This window comes from Lonchura striata, chromosome 37, assembly GCF_050655825.1.
Source record: "Lonchura striata isolate lonStrDom1 chromosome 37, ASM5065582v1, whole genome shotgun sequence".
Lineage (NCBI taxonomy): Eukaryota > Metazoa > Chordata > Aves > Passeriformes > Estrildidae > Lonchura > Lonchura striata.
Genome location: NC_140739.1, coordinates 14,042,801 through 14,070,359, shown reverse-complemented (window position 1 = coordinate 14,070,359; position 27,559 = coordinate 14,042,801). Strand labels below are relative to the sequence as shown.

Below are 27,559 nucleotides of genomic sequence, written 5' to 3'. Positions count from 1 at the left end.
CGCCCCTTTTCCCTTGGCCCCGCCCCCTTTCCCTTGGCCCCGCCCCTCCCGGAAGCAGGAACAGTGGGGTGGGGGAGGGGCGCCTTTATTGACACGGGGGGACGCGGGAACGGCCTCACCTGGGCAGGTGAGCTCAGGTACCCCCTGGCACCCCCCAGGTACCCCCTGGCACCCCCCGGGTACCCCCTGGCACCCCTCACCTGGGCAGGTGAGCTCAGGTACCCCCGGGTACCCCCTGGCACCCCCCGGGTACCCTTCAGGTACCCCCTGGCACCCCTCACCTGGGCAGGTGAGCTCAGGTACCCCCTGGCACCCCCCGGGTACCCCCTGGTACCCCTCACCTGGGCAGGTGAGCTCAGGTACCCCCTGGCACCCCCCGGGTACCCCCTGGTACCCCTCACCTGGGCAGGTGAGCTCAGGTACCCCCTGGCACCCCCCGGGTACCCCCTGGTACCCCTCACCTGGGCAGGTGAGCTCAGGTACCCCCAGGTAACCCCCTGGCACCCCCCAGGTGCCCCCTGGCACCCCTCACCTGCGGGCACAGGTGTGCACGGGGCGGGGCAGGGGATCCCCTGGGCCAGGAGCACCTGGGGGCTGCAGGTGGGCACCGGGCACCTGTGCAGGTGAGAGGTGGGCACCTCCAGGGGGTCTCCAGGTGGGCACCGGGCACCTGTGATGTGCCCAGGTGGGCATGGGTCATCTCCAAGGTGTGTCCAGGTGGGCACCGGGCACCTGTGCCATGCCCAGGTGGGCACTGGGCAGCTCTGGGGTCTCCAGGTGGGCACCGGGCACCTCCAAGGTGTGCCCAGGTGGACATGGGTCATCTCCAAGGTGTGTCCAGGTGGGCACCGGGCACCTGTGCCATGCCCAGGTGGGCACTGGGCAGCTCTGGGGTCTCCAGGTGGGCACCGGGCACCTCCTAGGGGGGTTCCAGGTGCACCTCGGTGGGTTCCAGGTGGGCTCCGGGCACCTCCAGGTGGACACCGCTCATGGCCAAGGCGTCCAGGTGGTCTGAGGGCACCTCGGAGGTCTCCAGGTGGGCACTGGGCACCTCCTCCATGGGCTCCAGGTGGACATTGGTCACCTCGGTGGTCTCCAGGTGGACACTGGGCAGCTCTGAGGTCTCAAGATGGACGTCGGTCACCTCTGAGGTCTCCAGGTGGACATCGGTCATCTGGGTGGGTTCCAGGTGGACGCTGGGCAGCTCTGAGGTCTCCAGGTGGACATCAGTGACCTCTGAGGTTTCCAGCTGGACGTCAGTCACCTCAGTGGGCTCCAAGTGGACATTGGTCATCTGGGTGGGTTCCAGGTGGACGTCGGTCATCTGGGTGGGTTCCAGGTGGATGCTGGGCAGTTCTGAGGTCTCCAGGTGGACATTGGTCATCTCAGTGGTCTCCAGGTGGACATCGGTCATCTGGGTGGGTTCCAGGTGGACACTGGGCAGCTCTGAGGTCCCCAGGTGGACGTTGGTCACCTCGGTGGCCTGGAGCTGGACACCTGCGCCAGCTGAAGGTGGTGGCAACACCTGGAGCTGGACGTTGGCGACACCTGAGGTCAGTGGCAGGGCCTGGAGCTGGACACTGGTGACCTCAGGTGGAGGTGGCAGCACCTGGAGCTGGACACTGGTGACCTCAGGTGGTGCTGCCAACACCTGGAGCTGGAGGTTGGTGACCTCAGGTGGAGGTGGCAACACCTGGAGCTGGAGGTTGATGGCCTCAGGTGGAGGTGGCAACACCTGGAGCTGGACATTGGTGACCTCAGGTGGTGCTGCCAACACCTGGAGCTGGAGGTTGGTGACCTCAGGTGGTGCTGCCAGCACCTGGAGCTGGAGGTTGGTGCCACCTGGGGGTGGTGGCAGCACCTGGAGCTGGAGGTTGGTCACCTCTGAGGCCACGGGGAGCACCTGGAGCTGCAGCCCTGTCCCACCTAAACCTGTGACACCTGTGACACCTGTGACACCGGTGACACCTGTCCCACCTAAACCTGTGACACCTGTGACACCTGCGACACCTACACCAGTCCCACCTAAACCCATCACACCTGTCCCACCTAAACCTGTCCCACCTGTCCCACTGGTCACACCCATCCCACCTGTCCCACCTGCCATACCTGTCACACCCATCCCACCTGTCCCACCTGTGACACCTAAACCTGTCACACCTGTGACACCTGTCCCACCGGTCACACCCATCCCACCTGTCCCACCTGTGACACCTAAACCTGTCACACCTGTGACACCTGTCCCACCGGTCACACCCATCCCACCTGTCCCACCTGTGACACCTAAACCTGTCACACCTGTGACACCTGTCCCACCAGTCACACCCATCCCACCTGTCCCACCTGTGACACCTAAACCTGTCACACCTGTCACACCTATCCCACCGGTCACACCCATCCCACCTGTCCCCTCCTGGTCCCGCACCTGGACATTGGTGACCTCTGGGGCCACCGGTAGTACCTGGAGCTGGACACCTGTGACAGCTCCACTTGTGACACCTGTGACAGGTAGACGTGTGACACCTGTCACACCTCCACCTGCCACACCTGTCACACCTCCAGCTGGCACACCTGTGACACCTACACCTGTGACACCTGTCACACCTGTGACAGGTACACCTGTGATACCTGTGAGACCTCCACCTGTCACACCTGTGACAGCTCCACTTGTGACACCTGTCACACCTGTGACAGGTACACCTGTGATACCTGTGAGACCTCCACCTGTCACACCTGTAAGCCCTGTCAAACCTCCACCTGTGACACTTGTGACACCTCTGACACCTCCACCACTTCCACCTGTCACACCTCCACCTGTCACACCTGTAACCCCAGTCACACCTGTCACACCCGTTGTACCTGTGACACCTGTGAGGCCTATACCTGTCACACCTGTAAGCCCTGTCACACCTCCACCTGTCACACCTGTAAGCCCTGCCACACCTGTCACACCTCCAGCTGGCACACCTGTCACACCTGTAACCCCTGTCACACCTGTGACAGGTACACAGGTGATACCTGTGAGATCTCCACCTGTCACACCTGTAAGCCCTGTCACTCCTACTCCTGTCACACCTCCACCTGTCACACCCACACCCGTCACAACTGTCCCACCCAGACCCGCCACACCTGTCACACCCACACCTGTCACACCTGTAAGACCTGTCCCACCTGCCACACCTGTTCCACCCACACTCACCACACCTGTCCCACCCACACCTGTCCCACCCACACCTGTCACACCTGTCCCACCTGCCACACCTGTCCCACCCACACTCGCCACACCTGTCCCACCCACACCTGTCACACCTGTCACACCCACACCCGTCACACCCATCACACCCGCCACACCTGCCACACCTCTAAGACCTGTAAGACCTGTCACACCTGTCCCACCTGTCCCACCTGCCACACCTGTCCCACCCACACCCGCCACACCTGCCAGACCTGTAAGACCTGTCACACCTGTCCCACCCACACCTGTCCCACCTACTCCTGTCACACCTGTCCCACCCAGACCCATCACACATGTCCCACCCACACCCGCCCCCTCACCCCCCTCCCTCCCTCCTCCAGCCGCGAGCAGCATCCCCTGCCAGCCGCGCTGCCCCACCTGCGCCAGGTGCGCCGGGGCGGGGCCGGGCAGCATCACCATCACCAGCACCTGCCCGGGCGCGGGGCCCAGCAGCCGGCCGGCCGCGGGCGGGGCCGCAGGTGCGCGGCCGTGCGTGCGCAGGTGCCGCCGCAGGTAGGCGGCGGCGGCGAAGGCCTTGGGGCAGGCGGGGCAGCGGAAGGGCCGCGCCGCCGAGTGCGTGCGGCGGTGCAGCCGCAGGTTGGAGGAGTGCGTGAAGCCCTTCCCGCAGGCGTCGCAGGCGTACGGCCGCTCGCCCGTGTGCACGCGCAGGTGCTGCCGCAGGTTGGCCGCCTGCGCGAAGCCCTTGCCGCAGGTGCCGCAGGCGTGCGGGCGCTCGCCCGTGTGCGTGCGGCGGTGCCGCCGCAGGCTGGACGAGTTCGGGAAGGCCTTGGGGCAGGCGGGGCAGCGGTAGGGCCGCTCGCCCGAGTGCTGCCGCAGGTGGTACTGGTAATGCGACGCCCACTTGAAGGCGAGGCCACACTGGGCGCACCTGAAGGCGCGCAGCCCGGTGTGCACGCGCAGGTGCGCCCGCAGCAGCGAGGAGCGCTTGAAGGCCTTGCCGCAGGTGCCGCAGGTGTGGGGCCGCTCGCCCGTGTGGTCGCGCAGGTGGTAGCGCAGCCCCGAGGAGCCCTTGAAGGCCTTGCCGCACTCGCCGCACCGGTACGGCCGCTCGGGCGCGGACGGCGCCGCGGCTTCGCCCGGCGGCGGCGCGGACAGGTGAGGCGCGGCGGCGGCGGCGCGGCCGGGCCGCTCGTGGCCGGGCGGGTGTCGCGCCGGCCCCGCGGCGTCCTCGAAGGTCTCCCCGCAGGTGAGGCAGCGCTGCGGCGGGGCCGGCGGCGCCTCCCGCCCGGCGCAGGTGAGCTCCGGCGGCCGCCGGAGCGGCTCAGGTGCGGTGGCGTCGGCGTGGCCGGGCAGGTGTCGGCGCGGGCGGGCGGGGCAGGGCGCGGCGCCATCGGCGGGGCCGTGCGTGCGGCGGTGCAGCCGCAGGTTGGAGGAGTGCGTGAAGCCCTTCCCGCAGGTGCCGCAGGCGTACGGCCGCTCGCCCGTGTGCACCCGCAGGTGCTGCCGCAGGTTGGCCGCCTGCGCGAAACCCTTGCCGCAGGTGCCGCAGGCGTGCGGGCGCTCGCCCGTGTGCGTGCGGCGGTGCCGCCGCAGGCTGGACGAGTTCGGGAAGGCCTTGGGGCAGGCGGGGCAGCGGTAGGGCCGCTCGCCCGAGTGCTGCCGCAGGTGGTACTGGTAATGCGACGCCCACTTGAAGGCGAGGCCGCACTGGGCGCACCTGAAGGCGCGCAGCCCGGTGTGCACGCGCAGGTGAGCCCGCAGCAGCGAGGAGCGCTTGAAGGCCTTGCCGCAGGTGCTGCAGGCGTGGGGCCGCTCGCCCGTGTGGCCCCGCAGGTGGTAGAGGAGGGCGGAGGAGCCCTTGAAGGCCTTGGGGCACTCGGGGCACCTGTAGGGCCGCTCGCCCGTGTGGCTGCGCAGGTGATGCGCCAGGCGCGAGGACCAGCGGAACGACTTGCCGCACTCCCGGCAGGTGAAGGGATGCTCGGGGGCGCCCGCGGGGGGCGCCGCACCCGCCATGGCCGCACCTGAGGGGGACACGGCCGCAGGTGAGAGCCCGCACCTGAGGGGTACACGGCCGCAGGTGAGAGCCCGCACCTGAGGGGGACACGGCCGCAGGTGAGAGCCCGCACCTGAGCTCACAGCCTGACTCAGGGGAGAGCCTGGACCTGAAACACAGCGGGCAGGTGAGAGCCCAAACCTGGCACAGGTGAGAGCCCAGACCTGGCACAGGTGAGAGCCCAAACCTGGCACAGGTCAGAGCCCAAACCTGGCACAGGTCAGAGCCCAGACCTGACACAGGTGAGAGCCCAGACCTGACACAGGTGAGAGCCCAAACCTGGCACAGGTCAGAGCCCAAACCTGGCACAGGTCAGAGCCCAGACCTGACACAGGTGAGAGCCCAGACCTGACACAGGTGAGAGCCCAGACCCAAAACATGGGGCCAGGTGAGACCCCAGCCCAACACTGGGGGGGAGAGGTGGGACCCCAAACCCACCCCAGGTGTGCAGGTGAGACCCCAAACCCCACCCCAGGTGTTCAGGTGAGACCCCAAACCCCACCCCAGGTGTGCAGGTGGGACCCCAAACCCACCCCAGGTGTGCAGGTGAGACCCCAAACCCCTCCCAGGTGTGCAGGTGGGACCCCAAACCCCACCCCAGGTGTGCAGGTGGGACCCCAAACCCACCCCAGGTGTGCAGGTGAGACCCCAAACCCACCCCCAGGGGGCGTGGCCGAACAGGGGGCGTGGCTTGGCCGCACTAAGCCCCGCCCCTCCGTTGAGGCCACGCCCCTTTTCTCAGCCCCTCTGGCCCCGCCCCCTTCCGGCCCGCCCCGCGCAGGCGCCGCCGCCGCGGCCCCGCCGCTTCCTCCTCCTCCTCCTCCTCCTCCTCCTCCTCCTCGTCCTGCCCCGCTCCCCACTCACCTGCCGGGCTCGCGGGGGCTCCGCCGGGGCCGGAAGCGGGAGAAAACCGGGCCAGAAGCGGGGTAGAACCGGGCCGGATCCGGGCCCGGCGCCGCGCAGCGCCCGGGCCGCGCCGCCTCGCGAGGCCACGCCCCCTCCGCCCCACCGGGCCACGCCCCCTCCGCGGTCCCGCCTTCGCCGCCGCCAATCAGGGCGCGAGGCATCGGGGCAGGCCACGCCCACTCTCTCCCCCCGGAAGTGCGCGCGGTGCGCGCTGGGTAATGTAGTCCCGAGCCCGCCGCTGTTCTAGCGGCCCTTACTGGGTGGTACTGGTTTGTACTGGTTTGTACTGGGTTATACTGGTTTGTACTGGGCTGTACTGGTTTGTACTGGGTTTTACTGGGTTTACTGGTTTGTACTGGGTTACACTGGGTTATAGTGGGTTGTATTGGTTTGTACTGGGTTATACTGAGTCGTATTGGTTTGTACTGGGTTTACTGGTTTGTACTGAGTTTACTGGTTTGTACTGGGTTATACTGGTTTGTACTGGTTTGTACTGAGTTTTACTGGGTTATACTGGTTTGTACTGGGCTGTACTGGGTTAACTGGTTTGTACTGGTTTGTACTGGGTTATACTGGTTTGTACTGGATTGTACTAGGTTATACTGGTTTGTACTGAGTTGTATTGGGTTATACTGGTTTGTACTGGTTTGTACTGAGTTTTACTGGGTTAACTGGTTTGTACTGGGCTGTACTGGGTTAACTGGTTTGTACTGGTTTGTACTGAGTTGTACTGGGTTATACTGGTTTGTACTGGGCTGTACTGGGTTATACTGGTTTGTACTGAGTTGTACTGGGTTATACTGGTTTGTACTGGCTTGTACTGGTTTGTTTCAGGTTGTACTGGGTTATACTGGGTTATACTGGTTTGTACTGGTTTGTTTCAGGTTGTACTGGGTTATACTGGTTTGTACTGGGTTATACTGGTTTATACTGGTCCGGACTGGTTTTCGCCACTGTCGGCGCTTGCTGAGCCCAGGCCCGGCAGGGGCTCACCTGGGGGGGGGGGGGGCAAAATTCCCCAAAAATCCCCAAATTCCCAAATTTCCCAATTCCCCCCCAAGACCCTCCCAAAATCCCCGCCCAGGGACCCCCAAAATCCACAAATCCCCCCCAAATTCTCCAAATTCCCCAAAATCCTCCCAAAATTCCCCAAAATTCCCAAAATTCCTCCCGGGCCCCCCCAAATTCACCCCGAAACCCCCCAGGACTCCTCAAATCCACCCCAAATTTCCCACCAGGGACCCCCAAAATCCCCAAATTCTTCCAAAATTCTCCAAATTGACAGGTGGGACGGGTGTGACACAGGTGTGACACAGGTGTGACACAGGTGTTTCAGGTAAGGACAGCTGTGACAGGTGTGTCCCGGGTGTGTCCCGGGTGTGTCCCGGGTGTGTCCCAGGTGTCCCAGGTGTGTCTCAGGTGTGTCCCAGGTGTGTCCCAGGTGTCCCAGGTGTGTCCCAGGTGTCCCAGGTGTCCCAGGTGTCTCAGGTGTGTCCCGGGTGTGTCCCAGGTGTCCCAGGTGTGTCCCAGGTGTGTCCTGGGTGTGTCCCGGGTGTGTCCCAGGTGTCCCAGGTGTCCCAGGTGTCTCAGGTGTGTCCCAGGTGTGTCCCAGGTGTCCCGGGTGTGTCCCAGGTGTCTCAGGTGTGTCCCAGGTGTGTCCCAGGTGTCCCAGGTGTTTCCCAGGTGTGTCCCAGGTGTTTCCCAGGTGTGTCCCAGGTGTGTCCCGGGTGTGTCCCAGGTGTCCCAGGTGTCTCAGGTGTTTCCCAGGTGTGTCCCAGGTGTGTCCTGGGTGTGTCCCAGGTGTGTCCCGGGTGTGTCCCAGGTGTCCCAGGTGTGTCCCAGGTGTGTCCCAGGTGTCCCAGGTGTGTCCCAGGTGTGTCCCCAGCTCACCTGGACGCCCCGAGGGCCCCGGCGCCGTTCACCTGCCCTGGTCCGCCTCACCTGGCGAGGCCAAGGAGCTGCAGCTGATGGACAGCGTCCCCTGAGCTCACCTGGTGGAGATCACCTGGAGCTCACCTGGGGGCTGGAACTCACCTGGAATCCTCACCTGGAGCTCACCTGGAACCTGGAACTCACCTGCTGGAGCTCACCTGGAGCCCCTCACCTGGTGGCGCTGTCCTGGCACCTGGAACCTCTCGCCTGAACGTCTCACCTGGAATCCTCACCTGGAACCGCACCTGAACCTCACCTGGAATCTTCACCTGAACCTCACCTGGCCACCCTCACCTGGAATCCTCACCTGGGCCTCTCACCTGAATCTCATGTGGAATCCTCACCTGGCCGCTCTTACCTGGAATCTTCACTGGGAATCCTCACCTGAGCCTCTCACCTGAACCTCACCTGGAATTCTCACCTGAACCTCACCTGGAATCTTCACCTGAGCCTCACCTGGAATCCTCACCTGAAGCTCACCTGGACCTCACCTGGAATTCTCATCTGGAATATTCACCTGAACCTCACCTGGAATTCTCACCTGAACCTCACCTGGCCACCCTCACCTGGAATCTTCACCTGAAACTCACCTGGAATCCTCACCTGAAGCTCACCTGGACCTCACCTGGAATTCTCATCTGGAATCTTCACCTGAACCTCACCTGGCCACCCTCACCTGGAATCTTCACCTGAACCTCACCTGGAATCCTCACCTGGAACCTTCCACCTGAACCTCACCTGGAATCTTCACCTGGCCCCTCCCCCCCCGGCAGCCTCCGCGGGGCTCAGGTGCCCCCGCACACCTGGGCAGGTGAATAAATTAAAAATGGCGCCTGCAGCCTCCAGGTGTGAATTCTGCTGTCCCCGCCAGGTCTGGATTTTGGGAAGCCCCGCCCCCCAGGTGTGAATTTTGGGAAGCCCCGCCCCCCCAGGTGTGAATTTTGGGAGGCCCCGCCCCCAGGTGTGAATTTTGGGAAGCCCCGCCCCCCAGGTGTGAATTTTGGGAAGCCCCGCCCCCCCAGGTGTGAATTTTGGGAGGCCCCGCCCCCAGGTGTGAATTTTTGGAAGCCCCGCCCCCAGGTGTGAATTTTGGGAAGCCCCGCCCCCCAGGTGTGAATTTTGGGAGGCCCCGCCCCCCAGGTGTGAATTTTGGCGTCTCCCCCTCCCCCACCTGTCTGGTGACTCCGCCCCCGAAGCTCCAGGTGTGCCTCAGGTGAGAGCGGTGCTGATGTCATCAATTAGCGACCCATCAATTAACGATCAATTAACGACCCATCAATTAATGATCCTTTAATGAGCGATCCAGCAATTAACAATCCTTTAACGAAACGATCAGGGTGTGCCCCGCCCCCAGCGCTACAGGTACCGCCCGGAAAGGTGGGACAGGTGAGCCCAGGTGTGCCCCAGGTGTGTTCAGGTGTGCCCCAGGTATGTTCAGGTGTGGCCCAAGTGTGCTCAGGTGTGCCCCAGGTGTGTTCAGGTGAGCCCCAGGTGAGCTCAGGTGTGCCCCAGGTGTGTTCAGGTGTGCCCCAGGTGAGCTCAGGTGTGCCCCAGGTGTGCCCCAGGTGTGTTCAGGTGTGCCCCAGGTGTGTTCAGATGAGCTCAGGTGTGCCCCAGGCGTGCTCAGGTGTGTTCAGCTGTGCCCCAGGTGTGTTCAGGTGTGCCCCAAGTGTGTTCAGGTGTGCCCCAGGTGTGCTCAGGTGTGCCCCAGGTCTGTTCAGATGAGCTCAGGTGTGCCCCAAGTGTGCCCCAGGTGTCTTCAGGTGTGCCCTGGGTGAGTCCAGGTGTGTTCAGGTGAGCTCAGATGTACCCCAGGTGTGCCCCACATGTGCCCCAGATGAGCTCAGGTGTGCCCCAAGTGTATTCAGGTGAGCTCAGATGAGATCAGGTCTGATCAGGTGAGCTCAGGTGTGCCCCAGGTGTGCTCAGGTGCACCCCAGGTGTGTTCAGGTGAGCCCAGGTGAGCTCAGGTGTGCCCCCAGTGAGCCCAGGTGCGCCCCAGGTGTGTTCAGGTGTGCCCCAGGTGTGCTCAGGTGCACCCCAGGTGTGTTCAGGTGAGCCCAGGTGAGCTCAGGTGTGCCCCCAGTGAGCCCAGGTGCGCCCCAGGTGTGTTCAGGTGTGCCCCAGGTGTGCTCAGGTGCACCCCAGGTGTGTTCAGGTGAGCCCAGGTGAGCTCAGGTGTGCCCCCAGTGAGCCCAGGTGTGCTCAGGTGAGCTGTCCCTGCCCCATTGTCCAAGAGGGAAAGGCCCCGCCCCATCCAGGTGTGCACACACCTCACCCAGGTGTGCACCCGCCCCATCCAGGTGTGCACACACCTCACCCAGGTGTGCACCTGCCCCATCCAGGTGTGCACACACCTCACCCAGGTGTGCACCCGCCCCATCCAGGTGTGCACACACCTCACCCAGGTGTGCACCTGCCCCATCCAGGTGTGCACACACCTCACCCAGGTGTGCACCTGCAGCTCCCCAAACCCACCCCAGTCCATGCTGGGCTCAGGTGAGCACCCAGCTGAGAGCCCAGGTGGGAGCTCAGGTGTCACTGCTGCAGTTTTGGGTTCCACAGGAGATTTTTGGGTTCCACACCTGTCCAGGTGTGCAGGTCTGGGGTTCCCTCACCTGTCCAGGTGTGCAGGTCTGGGATTCCCCCACCTGAGGATCAGGTGTCACTGTCCAGGTGTTGCTGCTGCAACTTTTTGGGGTCCAAACTCCGTTTTTGGGTTCCACACCTGTCCGGGCTCACAGGTACCGAGTCCTTTCACCTGGGGCTTCACCCACGGGGCTCAGGTGAAGCCGCTGCACCTTTTTGGAGCCCACACCTGTCCAGGTGTGCAGTTCTGGAGTTCTCAGACCTGGGGCTCAGGTGTTACAGTCCAGGTGTTGATGCTGCAGTTTTGGGGTCCAAACCCCATTTTTGGGTTCCACACCTGTCCGGGCTCACAGGTACTGAGTCCCCTCACCTGCGGCTCAGGTGTCACAGTCCAGGTGTTGCTGCTGCACCTTTTTGGGGTCCAAACTCCATTTTTGGGGTCCACACCTGTCTGGGCTCACACGTACAGAGTCCCTTCACCTGAGACTCCGGTGTCACAGTCCAGGTGTTGCTGCTGCACCTTTTTGGGTTCCACAGAAGATTTTTGGGGCTCACACCTGTGCATGGTCACAGATCTGGGGTTCCATCACCTGGGGCTCAGGTGTCACAGTCCAGGTGTTGCTGCTGCACCTTCCCGTGTTCCATAGAAGGTTTCTGGGGCTCTCACCTGTCCAGGCTCACAGTCACCGAGTCCCTTCACCTGCAGCTCAGGTGTTGCCCCTTCCCAGGTTCCCTAGAAGGTTTCTGGGGCTCTCACCTGCCGGAGCCGCCCCCTCACCTGCGGCTCAGGTGCGTCGGTGCACGCGCTGGTGCTGCAGCAGGTTGGAGGGGTGCGCGAAGCCCTTGGCGCACACGCCGCACTTGTAGGGCGTCTCGCCCGTGTGCACCTTCTCGTGCACGGCCAGGTAGGCCAGGTCCTTGAAGAGCTTGTGGCAGTGGGCGCAGCGGTGCGGCCTCACCTGCCCAGGTGTGCGGTTCTGGGGTTCCCTCACCTGGGGCTCATCCATGCAGTTCAGGTGTCACTGTCCAGGTGTTCCTGCTGCAGGTTTGGAGCCCACACCTGTCCAGGTGTGAAGTCTTGGAGTCCTTTCACCTGAGGCTCAGGTGTCACTGTCCAGGTGTTGCTGCTGCACCTTTTTGGGGTCCAAACTCCATTTTTGGGGTCCACACCTGTCTGGGCTCACAGGTACCGAGTCCTTTCACCTGCGGCTCAGGTGTCACAGTCCAGGTGTTGCTGCTGCACCTTTTTGGGTTCCACAGAAGATTTTTGGGGTTCACACCTGTGCATGGTCACAGATCTGGGGTTCCATCACCTGAGGCTCAGGTGATGCAGTCCAGGTGTTGCTGCTGCACCTTTCTGGGGTCCATAGAAGGTTTCTGGGGCTCTCACCTGTCCAGGCTCACAGTCACCAAGTCCCCTCACCTGCAGCTCAGGTGTTGCCCCTTCCCAGGTTCCCTAGAAGGTTTCTGGGGCTCTCACCTGCCGGAGCCGCCCCCTCACCTGCGGCTCAGGTGCGTCGGTGCACGCGCTGGTGCTGCAGCAGGTTGGAGGGGTGCGCGAAGCCCTTGGCGCACACGCCGCACTTGTAGGGCGTCTCGCCCGTGTGCACCTTCTCGTGCACGGCCAGGTAGGCCAGGTCCTTGAAGAGCTTGTGGCAGTGGGCGCAGCGGTGCGGCCTCACCTGCCCAGGTGTGCGGTTCTGGGGTTCCTTCACCTGGGGTTCATCCATGCAGTTCAGGTGTCACTGTCCAGGTGTTCCTGCTGTAGGTTTGGAGCCCACACCTGTCCAGGTGTGAAGTCTTGGAGTCCCTTCTCCTGCGGCTCAGGTGTCACAGTCCAGGTGTTGCTGCTGCACCTTTTTGGGTTCTACTGAAGATTTTTGGGGTCCACACCTGTCCAGGCTCACAGGTACCGAGTCCTCTCACCTGCAGCTCAGGTGTCGCAGTCCAGGTGTTGCTGCTGCACCTTTTTGGGGTCCAAACTCCATTTTTGGGGTCCACACCTGTCTGGGCTCACACGTACAGAGTCCCTTCACCTGAGACTCCGGTGTCACAGTCCAGGTGTTGCTGCTGCACCTTCCCGGGTTCCCTAGAAGGTTTCTGGGGCTCTCACCTGCCGGAGCCGCCCCCTCACCTGCGGCTCAGGTGCGCCGGTGCACGCGCTGGTGCTGCAGCAGGTTGGAGGGGTGCGCGAAGCCCTTGGCGCACACGCCGCACTTGTAGGGCGTCTCGCCCGTGTGCACCTTCTCGTGCACGGCCAGGTAGGCCAGGTCCTTGAAGAGCTTGTGGCAGTGGGCGCAGCGGTGCGGCCGCGCCGCGCTGTGCACGCGGCGGTGCTGCAGCAGCAGCGAGGGCCGGGCGAATGCCTTGCCGCACGCCTCGCAGCCGTAGGGCCGCTCGCCCGTGTGCGCCCGCCGGTGGACGGCCAGGTAGGAGGACTGCTTGAAGGCCTTGCCGCAGGTGCGGCAGGCGAAGGGCCGCTCGCCCGTGTGCACGCGCTCGTGCGAGGCCAGCGCGTTGCTCTGCTTGAAGGCCTTGCCGCAGAGCGCGCAGCGGAAGGGGCGGTCGCCCGTGTGCACGCGCTCGTGCACCTTCAGCGAGTGGCCGTAGGCGAAGCGCTTCCCGCAGACGCCGCAGGCGTGCCGCTCCTCCCGGCAGCCGCGCCGCCGGTGCAGCAGCAGCGCCGCCGCCGCCGGGAAGTCCTTGCCGCACTCGCCGCACCTGAAGGGCTCCTCGGCCGCCAGGTGGGTCAGGGCGTGGCGGCGCCGCTCGTAGGGCGTCTTGAAGGCTTTGGCGCAGCCGGCGCAGGCGAAGGGGCGCTCGCCGCTGTGGATGCGGCGGTGCTCCTGCAGGTTGGAGGAGCGCTTGAAGCGCTTGCCGCAGAGCTCGCAGCCGTGCGGCCGCTCCTCGCTGTGCACCAGCCCGTGGCTCTTGAAGTCCGAGTGGCGCTTGAAGGTGGCGCGGCACACCTGGCAGGCGAAGGGCCGCGCCTCCGTGTGCACCACCTGGTGGCTCAGCAGCTCCCAGGTACGCTTGAAGCCCTTGTGGCACACGGGGCACTGGAAGGGCTTCTCGGCCACGATCACCTGGCGGATCTCCAGGTGAGACGGGCCCTCCTCCTCCTCCTCCTCCTCCTCCTCCTCCTCCTCCTGCCCAGGTGCGCCTTGGCGCCGTTCCTCGTCCTCCTCACCTGAGCGCCCGCCCAGCACCAGCTTGGCGGTGGAGTAGACGCCGCGCTCGTCGATGAGCTGCACGAAGGCGCCCGGCTCAGGTGAGGCGGGCGCACCTGGGGGCACCCGTGGGCGCAGGTGAGGGTGGGGCCGGCGCCGCTGGGAGGGGTCGGCCGGGGAGCGGCGCACCTGGATGGGCGCACCTGCCTCGGGGCCCGAGGCGGCGGTGGCTGGGCCCTCACCTGCGTCTTCATCATCTTGATCTTCATCATCACCTGCGTCTTCATCACCTGGATCTTCACCATCACCTGGATCCTCCTCACCTGGATCTTCATCACCTGGGTCTTCATCATCACCTGGATCCTCCTCACCTGGATCTTCATCATCACTTGGGCCCTCCTCACCTGCGTCTTCATCACCTAGGTCTTCATCATCACCTGCGTCTTCATCATCTGGGTCCTCCTCACCTGCATCTTCATCACTTGGGTCTTCACCATCACCTTGGTCTTCATCACCTAGATCTTCATCATCACCTGGGTCTTCACCATCACCTGGGTCTTCCTCCTCGCCTGCTTCTTCACCTGTTCCTTCCTCACCTGGCTGCTCCTCCTCCTCCTCGGACAGGTGAGGGATCAGCCGGCCCCGCAGCCCCTCCATGGCCACACCTGGAAAAGTTGGAATGGGACAGGTGGGACAGGTGAGGGACAGGTGGGACAGGTGAGGGACAGGTGGGACAGGTGAGGGACAGGTGAGGGACAGGTGGGACAGGTGAGGGACAGGTGAGGGACAGGTGAGGGACAGGTGAGGGACAGGTGAGGGACAGGTGGGACAGGTGAGGGACAGGTGGGACAGGTGAGGGACAGGTGGGACAGGTGAGGGACAGGTGAGGGACAGGTGGGACAGGTGAGGGACAGGTGGGACAGGTGAGGGACAGGTGAGGGACAGGTGAGGGACAGGTGAGGGACAGGTGAGGGACAGGTGGGACAGGTGAGGGACAGGTGAGGGACAGGTGGGACAGGTGAGGGACAGGTGGGACAGGTGAGGGACAGGTGAGGGACAGGTGGGACAGGTGAGGGACAGGTGAGGGACAGGTGAGGGACAGGTGGGACAGGTGAGGGACAGGTGGGACAGGTGAGGGACAGGTGAGGGACAGGTGAGGGACAGGTGGGACAGGTGAGGGACAGGTGAGGGACAGGTGAGGGACAGGTGGGACAGGTGAGGGACAGGTGGGACAGGTGAGGGACAGGTGAGGGACAGGTGGGACAGGTGAGGGACAGGTGGGACAGGTGAGGGACAGGTGAGGGACAGGTGAGGGACAGGTGGGACAGGTGAGGGACAGGTGAGGGACAGGTGAGGGACAGGTGGGACAGGTGAGGGACAGGTGGGACAGGTGAGGGACAGGTGAGGGACAGGTGGGACAGGTGAGGGACAGGTGAGGGACAGGTGAGGGACAGGTGGGACAGGTGAGGGACAGGTGGGACAGGTGAGGGACAGGTGGGACAGGTGAGGGACAGGTGAGGGACAGGTGAGGGACAGGTGGGACAGGTGAGGGACAGGTGGGACAGGTGAGGGACAGGTGAGGGACAGGTGGGACAGGTGAGGGACAGGTGGGACAGGTGAGGGACAGGTGAGGGACAGGTGGGACAGGTGAGGGACAGGTGGGACAGGTGAGGGACAGGTGAGGGACAGGTGGGACAGGTGAGGGACAGGTGAGGGTCAGGTGGGACAGGTGAGGGACAGGTGGGACAGGTGAGGGACAGGTGGGACAGGTGAGGGACAGGTGAGGGTCAGGTGGGACAGGTGAGGGACAGGTGGGACAGGTGAGGGACAGGTGAGGGTCAGGTGGGACAGGTGAGGGACAGGTGGGACAGGTGAGGGACAGGTGAGGGTCAGGTGGGACAGGTGAGGGACAGGTGGGACAGGTGAGGGACAGGTGAGGGACAGGTGGGACAGGTGGGACAGGTGAGGAACTGGGAACTCCCTTGGGAAATCCCATGAGCCGAATTTGGGATCCCTCGGGAATTCCCTGGGTGGGATTTGGGGATATTTTGAGTCGAATTCGGGGATTCCTTCGGGAATTTGGGATCCCCTCGGGAATTCCCAGGGATGGATTTGGGGATCCCACCCCCCCAGATTTGGGGATCCCCTCGGGAATTCCCTGAGAGGAATTTTGGGATCCCCTCGAGGGCCCCCCGGGCGGAGTCGGGGGATCCGAACAATCCTGGGAACGACCAAAAAAATTTGGGAATTCCAGAGAATTGGAGCAGTTCAAAAATCCCAAAAATCATCCGGGATCCCAAAATTCCGGGATCCCAAAATCTGGGAGCGAAATTTGGGGAATTCCAACGGCTCCGAGGAGCCCCAAAATCCCAAAACGCGGGACTGGAATTTTGGGAATTCTGGTGCCACTGAGGACGCCCCAAATCCCAAAATCCAGAATTGGAATTTTGGGAATTCCAGCACCATGGAGGCCCAAAATCCCAAAATTTGGGACCAGAATTCTGGGGATTTCGATCCCAAAATCCAGGATTGGGGATCCCAAAATCCAGGATTGGAATTTTGGGAATTCTGGTGCCACTGAAAAGGCCCCAAAATCCCAAAATCTGGGAGTGGAACACCAGAATTCTGATGGCTCCAAGGAGGCCCCAAAATTTGGGATTTGGGATTACCCGGGGTGGAATTTGGGATTTGGGAATTCCCTGAGAGGGAATTTGGGATCCCCAAAATTCGGGATTTGGGATCTCCCAAAATTCGGGATTTGGGATCCCCAAAATTGGGTATTTGAGACTCCAAAATTCGGGATTTGGGAACTCCAAAATTCGGGATTTGAGATTCCAAAATTTGGGATTTGGGATCCCAAAAATTCGAGATTTTGAACCCCAAAATTCAGAATTTTGGATCCCCAAAATTTGGGATCTCCGAAAATTCGGGATTTGGGACCCCAAAAACTTTGGGATTTGGGAACTCCAAAATTTGGGATTTGGGATCCCCAAAATTTGGGATCCCAAAAATTTGGGATTTGGGAACGCCAAAATCCAGAATTTGGGACCCCCAAAATTTGGGATTTGAGATCTCCCAAAATTCAGCTTTTGGATCACCAAAATTTGGAATTCCGGATCTCCAAGATTTGGGATTTGGGACCCCCAAAATTCAGGATTTGGGACAAAAATTCGGGATTTGGAAACCCCCCCCCCCCCCCCCAAAAAAAAAATTTAAGAACTCGGACCCCCAAAATTTAGGATTTTTCCTCAAAGTTCAGGATTTGGGATCCCAGTCCCTCCCAGTCAATCCCAGTCTATCCCAGTTTATCCCAGTCCATCCCAGTTTGTCCCAGTCCATCCCAGTTTATCCCAGTCCATCCCAGTTTGTCCCAGTTTATCCCAGTCCATCCCAGTCAATCCCAGTCCATCCCAGTTTGTCCCAGTCCATCCCAGTTTATCCCAGTCCCTCCCAGTTTATCCCAGTCCATCCCAGTCCCTCCCAGTTTATCCCAGTCCCTCCCAGTCCATCCCAGTTTATCCCAGTTTGTCCCGGTCCATCCCAGTCCATCCCAGTCCATCCCAGTTTGTCCCAGTCCATCCCAGTTTATCCCAGTTTGTCCCAGTCCATCCCAGTTTATCCCAGTCTGTCCCAGTCCATCCCAGTTTATCCCAGTCTGTCCCAGTCCATCCCAGTTTATCCCAGTTTATCCCAGTTTGTTCCAGTCCATCCCAGTCCATCCCAGTCTGTCCCAGTCCATCCCAGTCAATCCCAGTTTATCCCAGTCTGTCCCAGTCCATCCCAGTTTATCCCAGTCCATCCCAGTCCATCCCAGTTTATCCCAGTCTGTCCCAGTCCATCCCAGTTTATCCCAGTTTATCCCAGTTTGTTCCAGTCCATCCCAGTCCATCCCAGTTTGTCCCAGTCCATCCCGGTCCATCCCAGTTTATCCCAGTTTGTCCCGGTCCATCCCAGTCCATCCCAGTCCATCCCAGTTTGTCCCGGTCCATCCCAGTCCATCCCAGTTTGTCCCAGTCCATCCCAGTCCATCCCAGTCCATCCCAGTTTGTCCCGGTCCATCCCAGTCCATCCCAGTCCATCCCAGTCCATCCCAGTTTGTCCCAGTCCATCCCAGTCCATCCCAGTTTGTCCCGGTCCATCCCAGTCCATCCCAGTCCATCCCAGTCCATCCCAGTCCATCCCAGTTTGTCCCGGTCCATCCCAGTCCATCCCAGTCCATCCCAGTCCATCCCAGTTTGTCCCAGTCCATCCCAGTTTATCCCAGTCCATCCCAGTTTATCCCAGTCCATCCCAGTCCATCCCAGTTTGTCCCAGTTTGTCCCAGTCCATCCCAGTCCATCCCGTTCCTCACCCGCCGCCCCCGGAGCCGCTTCCGGCCGCGCTCGCGCGCGATGACGTCACCGCGGGAAGGGGCGGGGCCAGGGCGGGAACGGGAGGGACCGGGACAAACTGGGATAAACTGGGATGGACTGGGATGGACTGGGATGGACTGGGATAAACTGGGATAAACTGGGATAAACTGGGAGGGGATTTGGGGGAATTTAAAGGGGAATTTGAGGGACAAAGGGATCCCAAAATCGCGGATTTCCCGCCAAAAATCGGGGATCTCACACCGAAATCGGGGATTGAACCCCGAAAATCGGGGATTGAACCCCAAAAAGTTGAGGATTGAACCCAAAAAATCGGGAATTGAACCCCAAAAATCGGGAATTGAACCCAAAAAATTGGGAATTGAACCCCGAAAATCCAAGACTGAACCCGAAAATCCAGGGTTAAATGCCATAAACTGATCATTGAACCCCAAAAACCGGGAATTTAACCCAAAAATTGGGGATTTTCCCCCAAAATTGGGAGCTTCTCCCCAAAACATTTGGGATTGAACCCCAGAAATTGGGAATTGAACCCCGAAAATTGGGAATTTTCTCCCAAAAATCGGGGCTTGCACACAAAAATTTGGGATTGAATCCCGAAAATTGGGGATTGAACCCCAAAATTGGAGATTTAACCCCAAAAATGAGGATTGAACCCATAAAATCCGGGATTGAACCCCAAAAATCGGGAATTTTAGGCCAAAATCGAGGTTTGAGCCTCAACATCGGGGATTTCACCCCAAAAATTGGGGATTCAACCCCGAAAATCGGGGATTGAACCCCAAAACCGGGGATTGAACCCAAATATCGGGAATTTAATGCAAAAATCGTGGATTTCGTAGAAAAATTGGGAATTGCTCCCAAAAATGGGGGATTTCACCCCAAAATCAGGGATTGAACCCCGAAAATTGGGGATTTCACCCCAAAATCGGTGATTGAACCCCAAAAATCGGGGATCGAACCCTAAAAATCGGGATTTGAACCCCAAAATCGGGATTTGAACCCCAAAATCGGGGATTTCTCCTGAAAAATCCAAGATTGAATTAAAAGATGGATTTGGGGATTTTGGGGTCCCTGTGCTGTTTTTGGGGTCCCTGTGGATTTTTGGGGTGTTTTTGGGGGTTTTTGGGGTCTCTGTGCTGTCTTTGGGGTGGTTTTGGGGTTTTTTTGTTGTTTTTGGGGTCCCCGTGCTGTTTTTGGGGTGTTTTGGGGGTGTTTTGGGGGGGAGTTGTGCAGTTTTTGGGGTGTTTTTGGAGTTTTTGGGGTCGCTGTGCTGTTTTTGGGGTGTTTTTGGTGTTTTTGGGGTCTCTGTGCTGTTTTTGGGATGTTTTGGGATGTTTTGTGCTGTTTTTGGGGTCCCTGTGCTGTTTTTGGTGTGTTTTGGGGGGGTTTGTGCAGTTTTTGGGGGGTTTGGGGGGTTTTTGGGGTCCCTGTGCTGTTTTTGGGGTCTCTGTGCTGTTTTTGGGGTCCTTGTGCTGTTTTTGACGTGTTTTTGGGGTGTTTTTGGGGTTTTTGGGGTGTTTTTGGGGTGTTTTGGGGTTTTCGGCTCCCTCCGGCCGCCAGGGGGCGCTCCCCCCGCGCTCCGGCCCCGCTTCCGGCCGGGCGGCGGAAGTGACGTCACCGCGCGGCGGCGGCGGCAGCGCAGCGAGGTTGGGGGAGGGGCGCGGGGGTCCCGGGTTGGTTTTTTTGGGGGGGGGGAGGGGCAGGGCCGGGCCGGGGGGTCCCGGTGGGTCCGGGGGGGGGGAGGGGCGGGGCCGGGCTCGGGGACATGGCGGCCGCCGACCCGCGGCGTGACGTCACGCGGCGGGCCCCGTGACGTCACGCGGCGCTCCCCTGCCCCGCTGACGTCGTCCCCGTCTGTCCCCAGGTGTCGCCAGGCTCGCGGCTGGCGCCGTGTCCCCCCGCCGGGCCCGGGTCCCCATTGTCCCCATTGTCCCATTGTCCCATTGTCCCCGTGTCTCACTGTCCCCATTGTCCCTGTGTCCCCGTTATTCCACTGTCCCCGTGTCCCCATTGTCCCCGTGTCCCACTGTCCCCGTGTCCCCATTGTCCCATTGTCCCCGTGTCCCACTGTCCCCGTGTCCCCATTGTCCCATTGTCCCATTGTCCCCGTGTCCCACTGTCCCCGTGTCCCATTGTCCCCGTGTCCCCGTTATCCCACTGTCCCCGTGTCCCACTGTCCCCGTGTCCCCACTGTCCCCGTGTCCCCATTGTCCCCGTGTCCCACTGTCCCCGTGTCCCATTGTCCCCGTGTCCCATTGTCCCCGTGTCCCCGTTATCCCACTGTCCCCGTTATCCCACTGTCCCCGTGTCCCCATTGTCCCCGTGTCCCCATTGTCCCCATTATCCCACTGTCCCCGTGTCCCGGTGTCCCCGTGTCTCACTGTCCCCGTGACCACTGTCCCCATTGTCCCCGTGTCCCCGTGTCCTCGTGTCCCCTTCTCCCCGTGTCCCCGTGTCCCGGTGTCCCCCACTAACTCCCGTGTCCCCTGTGTCCCGGTGTCCCTCCAGTCCCTTCTGTGACCTGTGTCCCCACTGTCCCCCCGTGTCCCCATATCCCGTGTCCCTGTGTCCCCTCTGTCCCCCGTGTCCCCTGTCCCCCCGTGTCCGTGTCCCCTGTCCCCCCTGTCCCCTGTCCCCCTGTGTCCGTGTCCCCTGTCCCCTCGTGTCCCCTCGTGTCCCCTCGTGTCCCCCGTGTCCTGTATCCTGTGTCCCCTGTCCCCTCCTGTCCCCCCGTGTCCGTGTCCGTGTCCGTGTCCCCTGTTCCCCCTGTCCCCTTTGTGTCCGTGTCCGTGTCCCCGTGTCCGTGTCTGTGTCCGTGTCCGTAACTGTGTCCGTGTCCCCTGTCCCCCCTGTGCCGCCTGTGTCCGTGTCCGTGTCCGTGTCCGTGTCCGTGTCCGTGTCCGTGTCCCCTGTCCCCTCCTGTCCCCCCGTGTCCGTGTCCGTGTCCGTGGGCCATGCCCGAGGCCGTGCACCACATCCGCCTGCGCAGCTTCGGCCGCTCGCTGCTGGAGGCGCTGCGCGGGCAGCGCGCCGCCGGCCACTTCTGCGACGTGACGGTGCGCACCCGCGGCGCCTCGCTGCGCGCCCACCGCTGCGTGCTGGCCGCGGGCAGCGCCTTCTTCCGCGACAAGCTGCGCCTGGGCCACGCCGCCATCGAGGTGCCGCCCGTGGCGCCCGCGCCCGCCGTGCGCCGCCTGCTCGAGTTCCTCTACAGCGGCCGCCTGGCCGTGGCGCGCTCCGAGGCGCTGCCCATGCTGACGGCCGCCTCGGTGCTGCAGATCGAGCCGGTCATCGGCGAGTGCGCGCAGATCCTCGCGCGGGGCCGCGGACCCTCCGCGACACCGGCACCGGCACCGGCACCGGACGGGCCGGCGGCCGGCGGGCACGGCCGCAAGCAGCGGCAGCCGCTGCGCCGGGCGCCCGCGGAGCCGCGCCCGCGCCCGCCGGGGCACGAGGAGCAGCAGGAGGATGAGGAGGAGGAGGAGGAGGGAGAGGATGAAGGTGAACCCCAGGAAGGCGTTGTCCCGCCGTTGCCCGGCCCGGAGATTTTCGGTGCCGCCGAGGTTTTCCCCGGCGCTTTCCTGCCGCCCTGGCCCGGTGATGCCGAGCGCGGCCCGGAGGCGCCGGGCGGGTTCGGGTTGGGGTTCGGGGTCCCCCCGCCGCCGCCGCCGCCCCGCGAGGGGGTTCGGGATGATGGAGGCACCGAAGCCGCGGCCGCCCCGGCGCCGCCGCCGCCACCGCGCCCGGCCCAGGCGCCGCACCAGTGCGGGCACTGCCACAAGAGCTTCAGCTCCCGCAAGAACTACACCAAGCACATGTTCATCCACTCAGGTGAGCGCAGCGACGCGGCCGGGCACCACGGGGACACGGCTGGGTACCGTGGTGACACGGCTGGGAACCACGGGGACACACCTGGGCACCGCGGGGACACACCTGGGCACCGCAGGGACACACCTGGGAGCCATGGTGACACACCCGGGTACCACAGGGACACGGCCGGGTACCGCAGGGACACACCTGGGCACCGTGGGGACACACCTGGGCACCGCAGGGACACACCTGGGCACCGCAGGGACACACCTGGGAACCGTGGTGACACGGCTGAGAACCACGGGGACACACCTGGGAGCCGTGGGGACACACCTGGGCACCACGGGGACACGGCTGGGTACCGTGGTGACACACCTGGGCACCGCAGGGACACACCTGGAAGCCGTGGTGACACACCCGGATACCACAGGGACACGGCCGGGTAGCGCAGGGACACACCTGGGCACCGCGGGGACACGGCTAGGTACCGTGGTGACACACCTGGGTACTGCGGGGACGCGGCTGGGTACCGAGGTGACACTATTGATCCCTGTTGGCCATTGTTGATCCCTGTTGGCCTCTATTGATCTGTGTTCGCCATTATTGATCCCTGTTGGCCTCTATTGATCCGTGTTCGCCATTATTGATCCCCGTTGGCCTCTATTGATCCCTGTTGGCCCACCTGGGTCAGCGTTGACCTGTGCCGGTCCATCTTGGCACACGTTGACCCACACTGGCCGATGCTGACCTGTGCTGACCCATGGTGATCTACACTGACCCTGCTGGCCTGTTCCAGTCCGTGTTGACCCACATCGACCCATGTTGGCCCGTGTTCACCCACACTGACCCATGTTGGCCCGTGTTCACCCACACTGACCCATTTTGACCCATATTGACCCACACTGACCTTTACCACCCCACACTGCCCAGTACCATCCCACCCTGCCCAGTACCAACCCACAATGACCAGTACCAACCCACACCAACCCACACTGCCCAGTACCAACCCACACTGACCTTTACCAACCCACCCTGCCCAGTACCGACCCACACTGACCAGTACTGACCCACACTGACCTTTACCAACCCACCCTGCCCAGTACCGACCCACACTGACCAGTACCAACCCACACTGACCTTTACCAACCCACCCTGCCCAGTACCAACCCACAGTGACCAGTGCCAACCCACACTGACCAGTACCAACCCACAGTGACCAGTACCAACCCACACCAACCAACACTGACCAGTGCCAACCCACACTGACCAGTGCCAACCCACACCAACCAACACTGACCAGTGCCAACCCACACTGACCAGTGCCAACCCACACCAACCAACACTGACCAGTGCCAACCAACCCTGCCCAGTACCATCCCACCCTGCCCAGTACCAGCCCCGCTGCCCAGTACCAACCCACACTGACCAGTACCAACCCACACCAACCCATCCTGCCCAGTACCATCCCACCCTGCCCAGTACCATCCCTTGCTGCCCAGTACCATCCCTTGCTGCCCAGTACCATCCCACACTGCCCAGTACCATCCCACACTGACCAGTACCATTCCACCCTACCCTGTACCAGCCCCGCTGCCCAGTACCAACCCAAACTGACCAGTACCACCCACACTGCCCCACACTGACCAGTACCAACCCACACTGCCCAGTACCAACCCACACTGACCAGTGCCAACCCACACCAACCAACCCTGCCCAGTACCAACCCACACTGCCCAGTACCAACCCACACTGACCTTTACCAACCCACCCTGCCCAGTACCATCCCTCCCTGCCCAGTACCAACCCACCCTGCCCAGTACCAACCCACCCTGCCCAGTACCAACCCACACTGCCCAGTACCATCCCACCCTGCCCAGTCCCAGCCCCGCCGCCCCGCGGCGGCTCCATGTGTCCCGTTTCCGTCCCCGCAGGCCAGAAGCCCCACCAGTGCTCGGTCTGCTGGCGCTCCTTCTCGCTCCGCGACTACCTGCTGAAGCACATGGTGACGCACACGGGCGTGCGCGCCTTCCAGTGCGGCGTCTGCGGCAAGCGCTTCACGCAGAAGAGCTCGCTCAACGTCCACATGCGCACGCACCGCCCCGAGCGCTTCCAGTGCCGCCTCTGCGCCAAGGGCTTCTCCCACCGCACCCTCCTGGAGCGCCACGCCGCCGCCGCCCACGCCGGGACGCCGCCGGGGCCGCCGCCGGGGTTACCGCCACCGGGGCCACCATCGGGGACGCCGTTGGGGACACCATTGGGGTTACCGTCACCAGGGCCTCCATCGGGGCCATCACTGGGGCCGCCACCAGGGCCACCACCGGGGTTACCGCCACCAGGGCCACCACCGGGGTTAGCACCAGGGCCATCATTGGGGCCACCACCAGGGCCACCACCGGGGTTACCGCCACCAGGGCCACCATCGGGGTTAGCACCGGGGCCACCACCAGGGCCACCACTAGGGCCACCACCGGGGTTACCATCAGGGCCACCATTGGGGCCACCACCGGGACCACCATTGGGGTTACCACCAGGGCCACCACCAGGGTTACCACCAGGGTTAGCACCAGGGCCACCACCGGGACCACCATTGGGGCCACCACCAGGGCCACCACCGGGGCCACCACCAGGGTTGCCACCAGGGTTAGCACCAGGGCCACCACCGGGGCCACCACCAGGGTTACCACCAGGGTTAGCACCAGGGCCACCACCGGGGCCACCACCAGGACCACCATTGGGGTTACCACCAGAGCCACCACCGGGGTTACCACCAGAGCCACCACCGGGGTTACCACCGGGGTTACCACCCGGGTTACCACCGGGGCCACCGCTGGCGCCGCCGCCGGAGGCCGGGCTGGGCGCGTGGCCGGAGGTGGCGGGCGCCGGCCCCGCTCCCATGGCGTGAGGAGGGGTCCCTGCCCCTGGAAGGGCCTGGAGGAAGGTCCCGGGGGCTCCTCGGTGCCCGCGGGCCCGGTGGAGCGCCCGGGGTGACGCCTGGAGGAGGCGGCCGAGGTGTTCCCGTGGGGTTCGGGAGCTGCGGGGACGCTCCCGGTGGCAGGAGAAGGACGTGGGGGACGCCGCGAGCGGCGCGGGGATGGCGGAACGAATCCTGCCGGGACGGTGCCGAGGCAGCCGGAGCAGTCCTGGAGGAGGTGGGCGGTGGCCAAGGCGGCGGCGCCGAGGGCAAACGGAGCCCGGGTGGCTCTGGTGGCTCTGGTGGTGGGGTGATGACATCATTGACACGCTGCGATCTCCGGAACATTCCGGAACTGAGCTGGGCACAGGGATTGGATGGATAAACCACGCCGTGACCAGCCATGGAGGTGCTCAGAGAGCTGGATCAGGATGATGACCTGATGGGACTCCTGGAATGTTCTGGAACTGAGATGGGGTCAGGGATTGGACAGGTGGACTAGACCGTGAGCAACCACGGAGATGCTCGGAGAGCTGGACGATGCAGTGATGAGCTGATGGAACCCCCCAGAACATTCTAGAACTGAGCTGGGCACAGGATTGGACGGATAAACCACGCCATGACCAGCCATGGAGGTGCTCAGAGGGCTGGACAAGGGTGATGAGCTGATGGGACCCCCAGAACGTTCTGGAACTGAGCCGGACACGGGGATTGGATGGATAAACCACACCGTGACCAGCCATGGAGGTGCTCAGAGGGCTGGATCAGGGTGATGACCTGATGGGACTCCTGGAACGTTCTGGAACTGAGCTGGGCACGGGGATTGGACAGATGGACCAGGCCGTGACCAGCCATGGAGATGCTCGGAGAGCTGGACAAGGGTGATGACCTGATGGGACTCCTAGAACGTTCTGGAACTGAGCCAGGCATGGGGATTGGATCAATAAACCACACCATGACCAGCTGTGGAGATGCTCGGAGGGCTGGACGATGCGGTGATGGTGTCATTGAGTTGATGGGACCCAGGAATGTTCCGGAACTGAGCCGGGCACGGGGGTTGGATGGATAAACCACACTGTGACCAGCCATGGAGGATCTCAGAGGGTTGGATGAGGGTGATGAGCTGATGGGACTCCTGGAACATTCTGGAACTGAGCTGGGCACGGGGATTGGACAGATGGACCAGGCCGTGAGTGGCCACGGAGATGCTCAGAGAGCTGGACAAGGGTGATGAGCTGATGGGACCCCCCGGAACGTTCTGGAACTGAGCTGGGGACAGGGATTGGATGGGTGGACCAGGCCATGACTGGCCGTGGAGATGCTCGGAGGGCTGGACAAGGGTGATGAGCTGATGGGAACCCCGGAACATTCTAGAACTGAGCTGGGGATGAGGATTGGACCAATAAACCATACCGTGACCAGCCATGGAGATGCTCGGAGGACTGGACAAGGGTGATGAGTTGATGGGACCCCCAGAACGTTCTGGAACTGAGCCGGGCACGGGGGTTGGATCAATAAACCACACTGTGACCAGTCATGGAGATGCTCGGAGAGTTGGATCAAGATGATGACCTGATGGGACTCCCGGAACATTCTAGAACTGAGCCAGGCATGGGGATTGGACGGATAAACGACACCGTGACCAGCCATGGAGGTGCTTGGAGGGCTGGACAAGGGTGATGAGCTGATGGGACTTCCAGAACGTTCTGGAACTGAGCTGGGGACGGGGGTTGGATCAATAAACCACACCGTGACCAGCCATGGAGGATCTCGGAGGGCTGGACGATGCGGTGATGGTGTCATTGAGCTGATGGGACCCAGAACGTTCTGGAACTGATCTGGGCACAGGAATTGGACGGATAAACCACGCCGTGACCAGCCATGGAGATACTTGGAGGGCTGGACAAGGGTGATGAGCTGATGGGACCCCCGGAATGTTCTGGAACTGAGCCAGGCACGGGGGTTGGATCAATAAACCACACTGTGACCAGCCATGGAGGATCTCGGAGGGTTGGATCAGGGTGATGAGCTGATGGGACCCCCGGAATGTTCTGGAACTGTTCCGGGCACGGGGGTTGGTCAATAAACCACACCATGACCAGCTGTGGAGATGCTCGGAGGGTTGGATCAGGGTGATGACCTGATGGGACCCCAGAATGTTCTGGAACTGAGCTTGGGACAGGGGTTGGATCAATAAACCACACTGTGACCAGCCATGGAGGATCTCGGAGGGTTGGATCAGGGTGATGAGCTGATGGGACTCTGGAACGTTCTGGAACTGATCCGGGCACGGCGTTGCAGCGATGGAGAGCTCGCTGGAAGGTCCCTGCCCAGACCGTCCCCGGTGGCTCCTGTCCCCCGGTGGGTGGTGACCAGCCCGGGCTGTCGGGCGGCCGTTTCGGTGCCGGTTTTGCCGTTTTTTGCCATTTTTGTCACTAAAAGCTGACAATGCCACCCGCGCCATGTCCCCTGCTCGGCCACCGGGGAGGGCCACGGCTGCTGGTGGCCACGGGAGGGACACGGGGGGGACACCGGGGGGGCACTGGGGATAGTTGGGGAGCACTGGGGGGACACACTGGGGGCACTTGGGGGGACACCGGGGGGACATTGGGAACA

The 27,559-nt window shown here is 62.5% G+C and overlaps 3 protein-coding genes and 1 long non-coding RNA gene across 17 annotated transcripts; 2 read left to right on the top strand and 2 right to left on the bottom strand.

Annotated features, from left to right (window-relative positions):
* Nucleotides 1-69: 69 nt before the first annotated feature.
* On the bottom strand, nt 70-6,588 carry LOC144248126 (uncharacterized). 10 transcript variants are annotated; one of them, XM_085565741.1, is made up of 5 exons: nt 6,117-6,588; nt 3,235-5,220; nt 3,034-3,162; nt 2,926-2,958; nt 70-2,892 (listed from the first exon to the last, which is right to left on the bottom strand). In XM_085565741.1, the coding sequence occupies exons 2-5, from the start codon at nt 5,210-5,212 to the stop codon at nt 920-922; spliced, it is 4,113 nt and encodes a 1,370-aa protein (XP_085421867.1). In that variant the 5' UTR covers nt 5,213-5,220; nt 6,117-6,588; the 3' UTR covers nt 70-919. The 10 variants fall into 10 exon arrangements, with proteins under 10 accessions (XP_085421867.1, XP_085421870.1, XP_085421871.1 ...); XM_085565744.1 differs by having other exon boundaries at nt 70-1,950; nt 2,572-3,162; nt 6,117-6,587; XM_085565745.1 differs by having other exon boundaries at nt 70-1,950; nt 2,581-3,162; nt 6,117-6,587.
* Nucleotides 6,589-9,260: 2,672 nt separating this feature from the next.
* LOC146763967 (uncharacterized) lies at nt 9,261-10,385 on the top strand. Its single transcript, XR_014950998.1, has 3 exons — nt 9,261-9,937; nt 10,061-10,196; nt 10,259-10,385. It is a non-coding gene; the product is annotated as an uncharacterized LOC146763967 (long non-coding RNA).
* A 774-nt stretch (nt 10,386-11,159) lies between these two features.
* LOC110481916 (uncharacterized) lies at nt 11,160-18,280 on the bottom strand. 3 transcript variants are annotated; one of them, XR_014950997.1, is made up of 3 exons: nt 18,201-18,280; nt 12,536-14,514; nt 11,160-12,036 (listed from the first exon to the last, which is right to left on the bottom strand). XR_014950997.1 is itself a non-coding variant. In XM_021550787.4 (2 exons), the coding sequence occupies exon 2, from the start codon at nt 14,504-14,506 to the stop codon at nt 12,821-12,823; it is 1,686 nt and encodes a 561-aa protein (XP_021406462.3). In that variant the 5' UTR covers nt 14,507-14,514; nt 18,201-18,280; the 3' UTR covers nt 12,356-12,820. The 3 variants fall into 3 exon arrangements, 2 of the variants coding, with proteins under 2 accessions (XP_021406462.3, XP_085421885.1); XM_021550787.4 differs by lacking the exon at nt 11,160-12,036 and having other exon boundaries at nt 12,356-14,514; XM_085565759.1 differs by lacking the exons at nt 11,160-12,036; nt 18,201-18,280 and adding an exon at nt 17,076-17,540 and having other exon boundaries at nt 12,356-14,514.
* A 1,005-nt stretch (nt 18,281-19,285) lies between these two features.
* Nucleotides 19,286-27,397, top strand: ZBTB45 (zinc finger and BTB domain containing 45). 3 transcript variants are annotated; one of them, XR_014950996.1, is made up of 4 exons: nt 19,286-19,868; nt 20,087-22,053; nt 23,964-25,578; nt 25,691-27,397. XR_014950996.1 is itself a non-coding variant. In XM_085565757.1 (3 exons), the coding sequence occupies exons 2-3, from the start codon at nt 21,177-21,179 to the stop codon at nt 24,932-24,934; spliced, it is 1,848 nt and encodes a 615-aa protein (XP_085421883.1). In that variant the 5' UTR covers nt 19,286-19,868; nt 20,087-21,176; the 3' UTR covers nt 24,935-27,397. The 3 variants fall into 3 exon arrangements, 2 of the variants coding, with proteins under 2 accessions (XP_085421883.1, XP_085421884.1); XM_085565757.1 differs by having other exon boundaries at nt 23,964-27,397; XM_085565758.1 differs by lacking the exon at nt 19,286-19,868 and having other exon boundaries at nt 19,974-22,053; nt 23,964-27,397.
* The last annotated feature ends 162 nt before the right edge of the window (nt 27,398-27,559 follow it).

What these genes read in the sequence shown, in the direction of transcription:
- LOC144248126 (XM_085565735.1), bottom strand. Translation starts at nt 5,212, where the DNA reads ATGGCGGGTGCGGCGCCCCCCGCGGGCGCCCCCGAGCATCCCTTCACC. An exon ending in AGGTGGGACAGGTGTGACAG is followed by an intron (nt 3,163 to 3,234) that starts GTGTGGGTGGGA and finishes CAGGTGGGACAG; the next exon opens with GTCTTACAGGTGTGACAGGT.
- LOC110481916 (XM_021550787.4), bottom strand. Translation starts at nt 14,506, where the DNA reads ATGGAGGGGCTGCGGGGCCGGCTGATCCCTCACCTGTCCGAGGAGGAG.
- ZBTB45 (XM_085565757.1), top strand. Translation starts at nt 21,177, where the DNA reads ATGCCCGAGGCCGTGCACCACATCCGCCTGCGCAGCTTCGGCCGCTCG. An exon ending in GCACATGTTCATCCACTCAG is followed by an intron (nt 22,054 to 23,963) that starts GTGAGCGCAGCG and finishes CCGTCCCCGCAG; the next exon opens with GCCAGAAGCCCCACCAGTGC.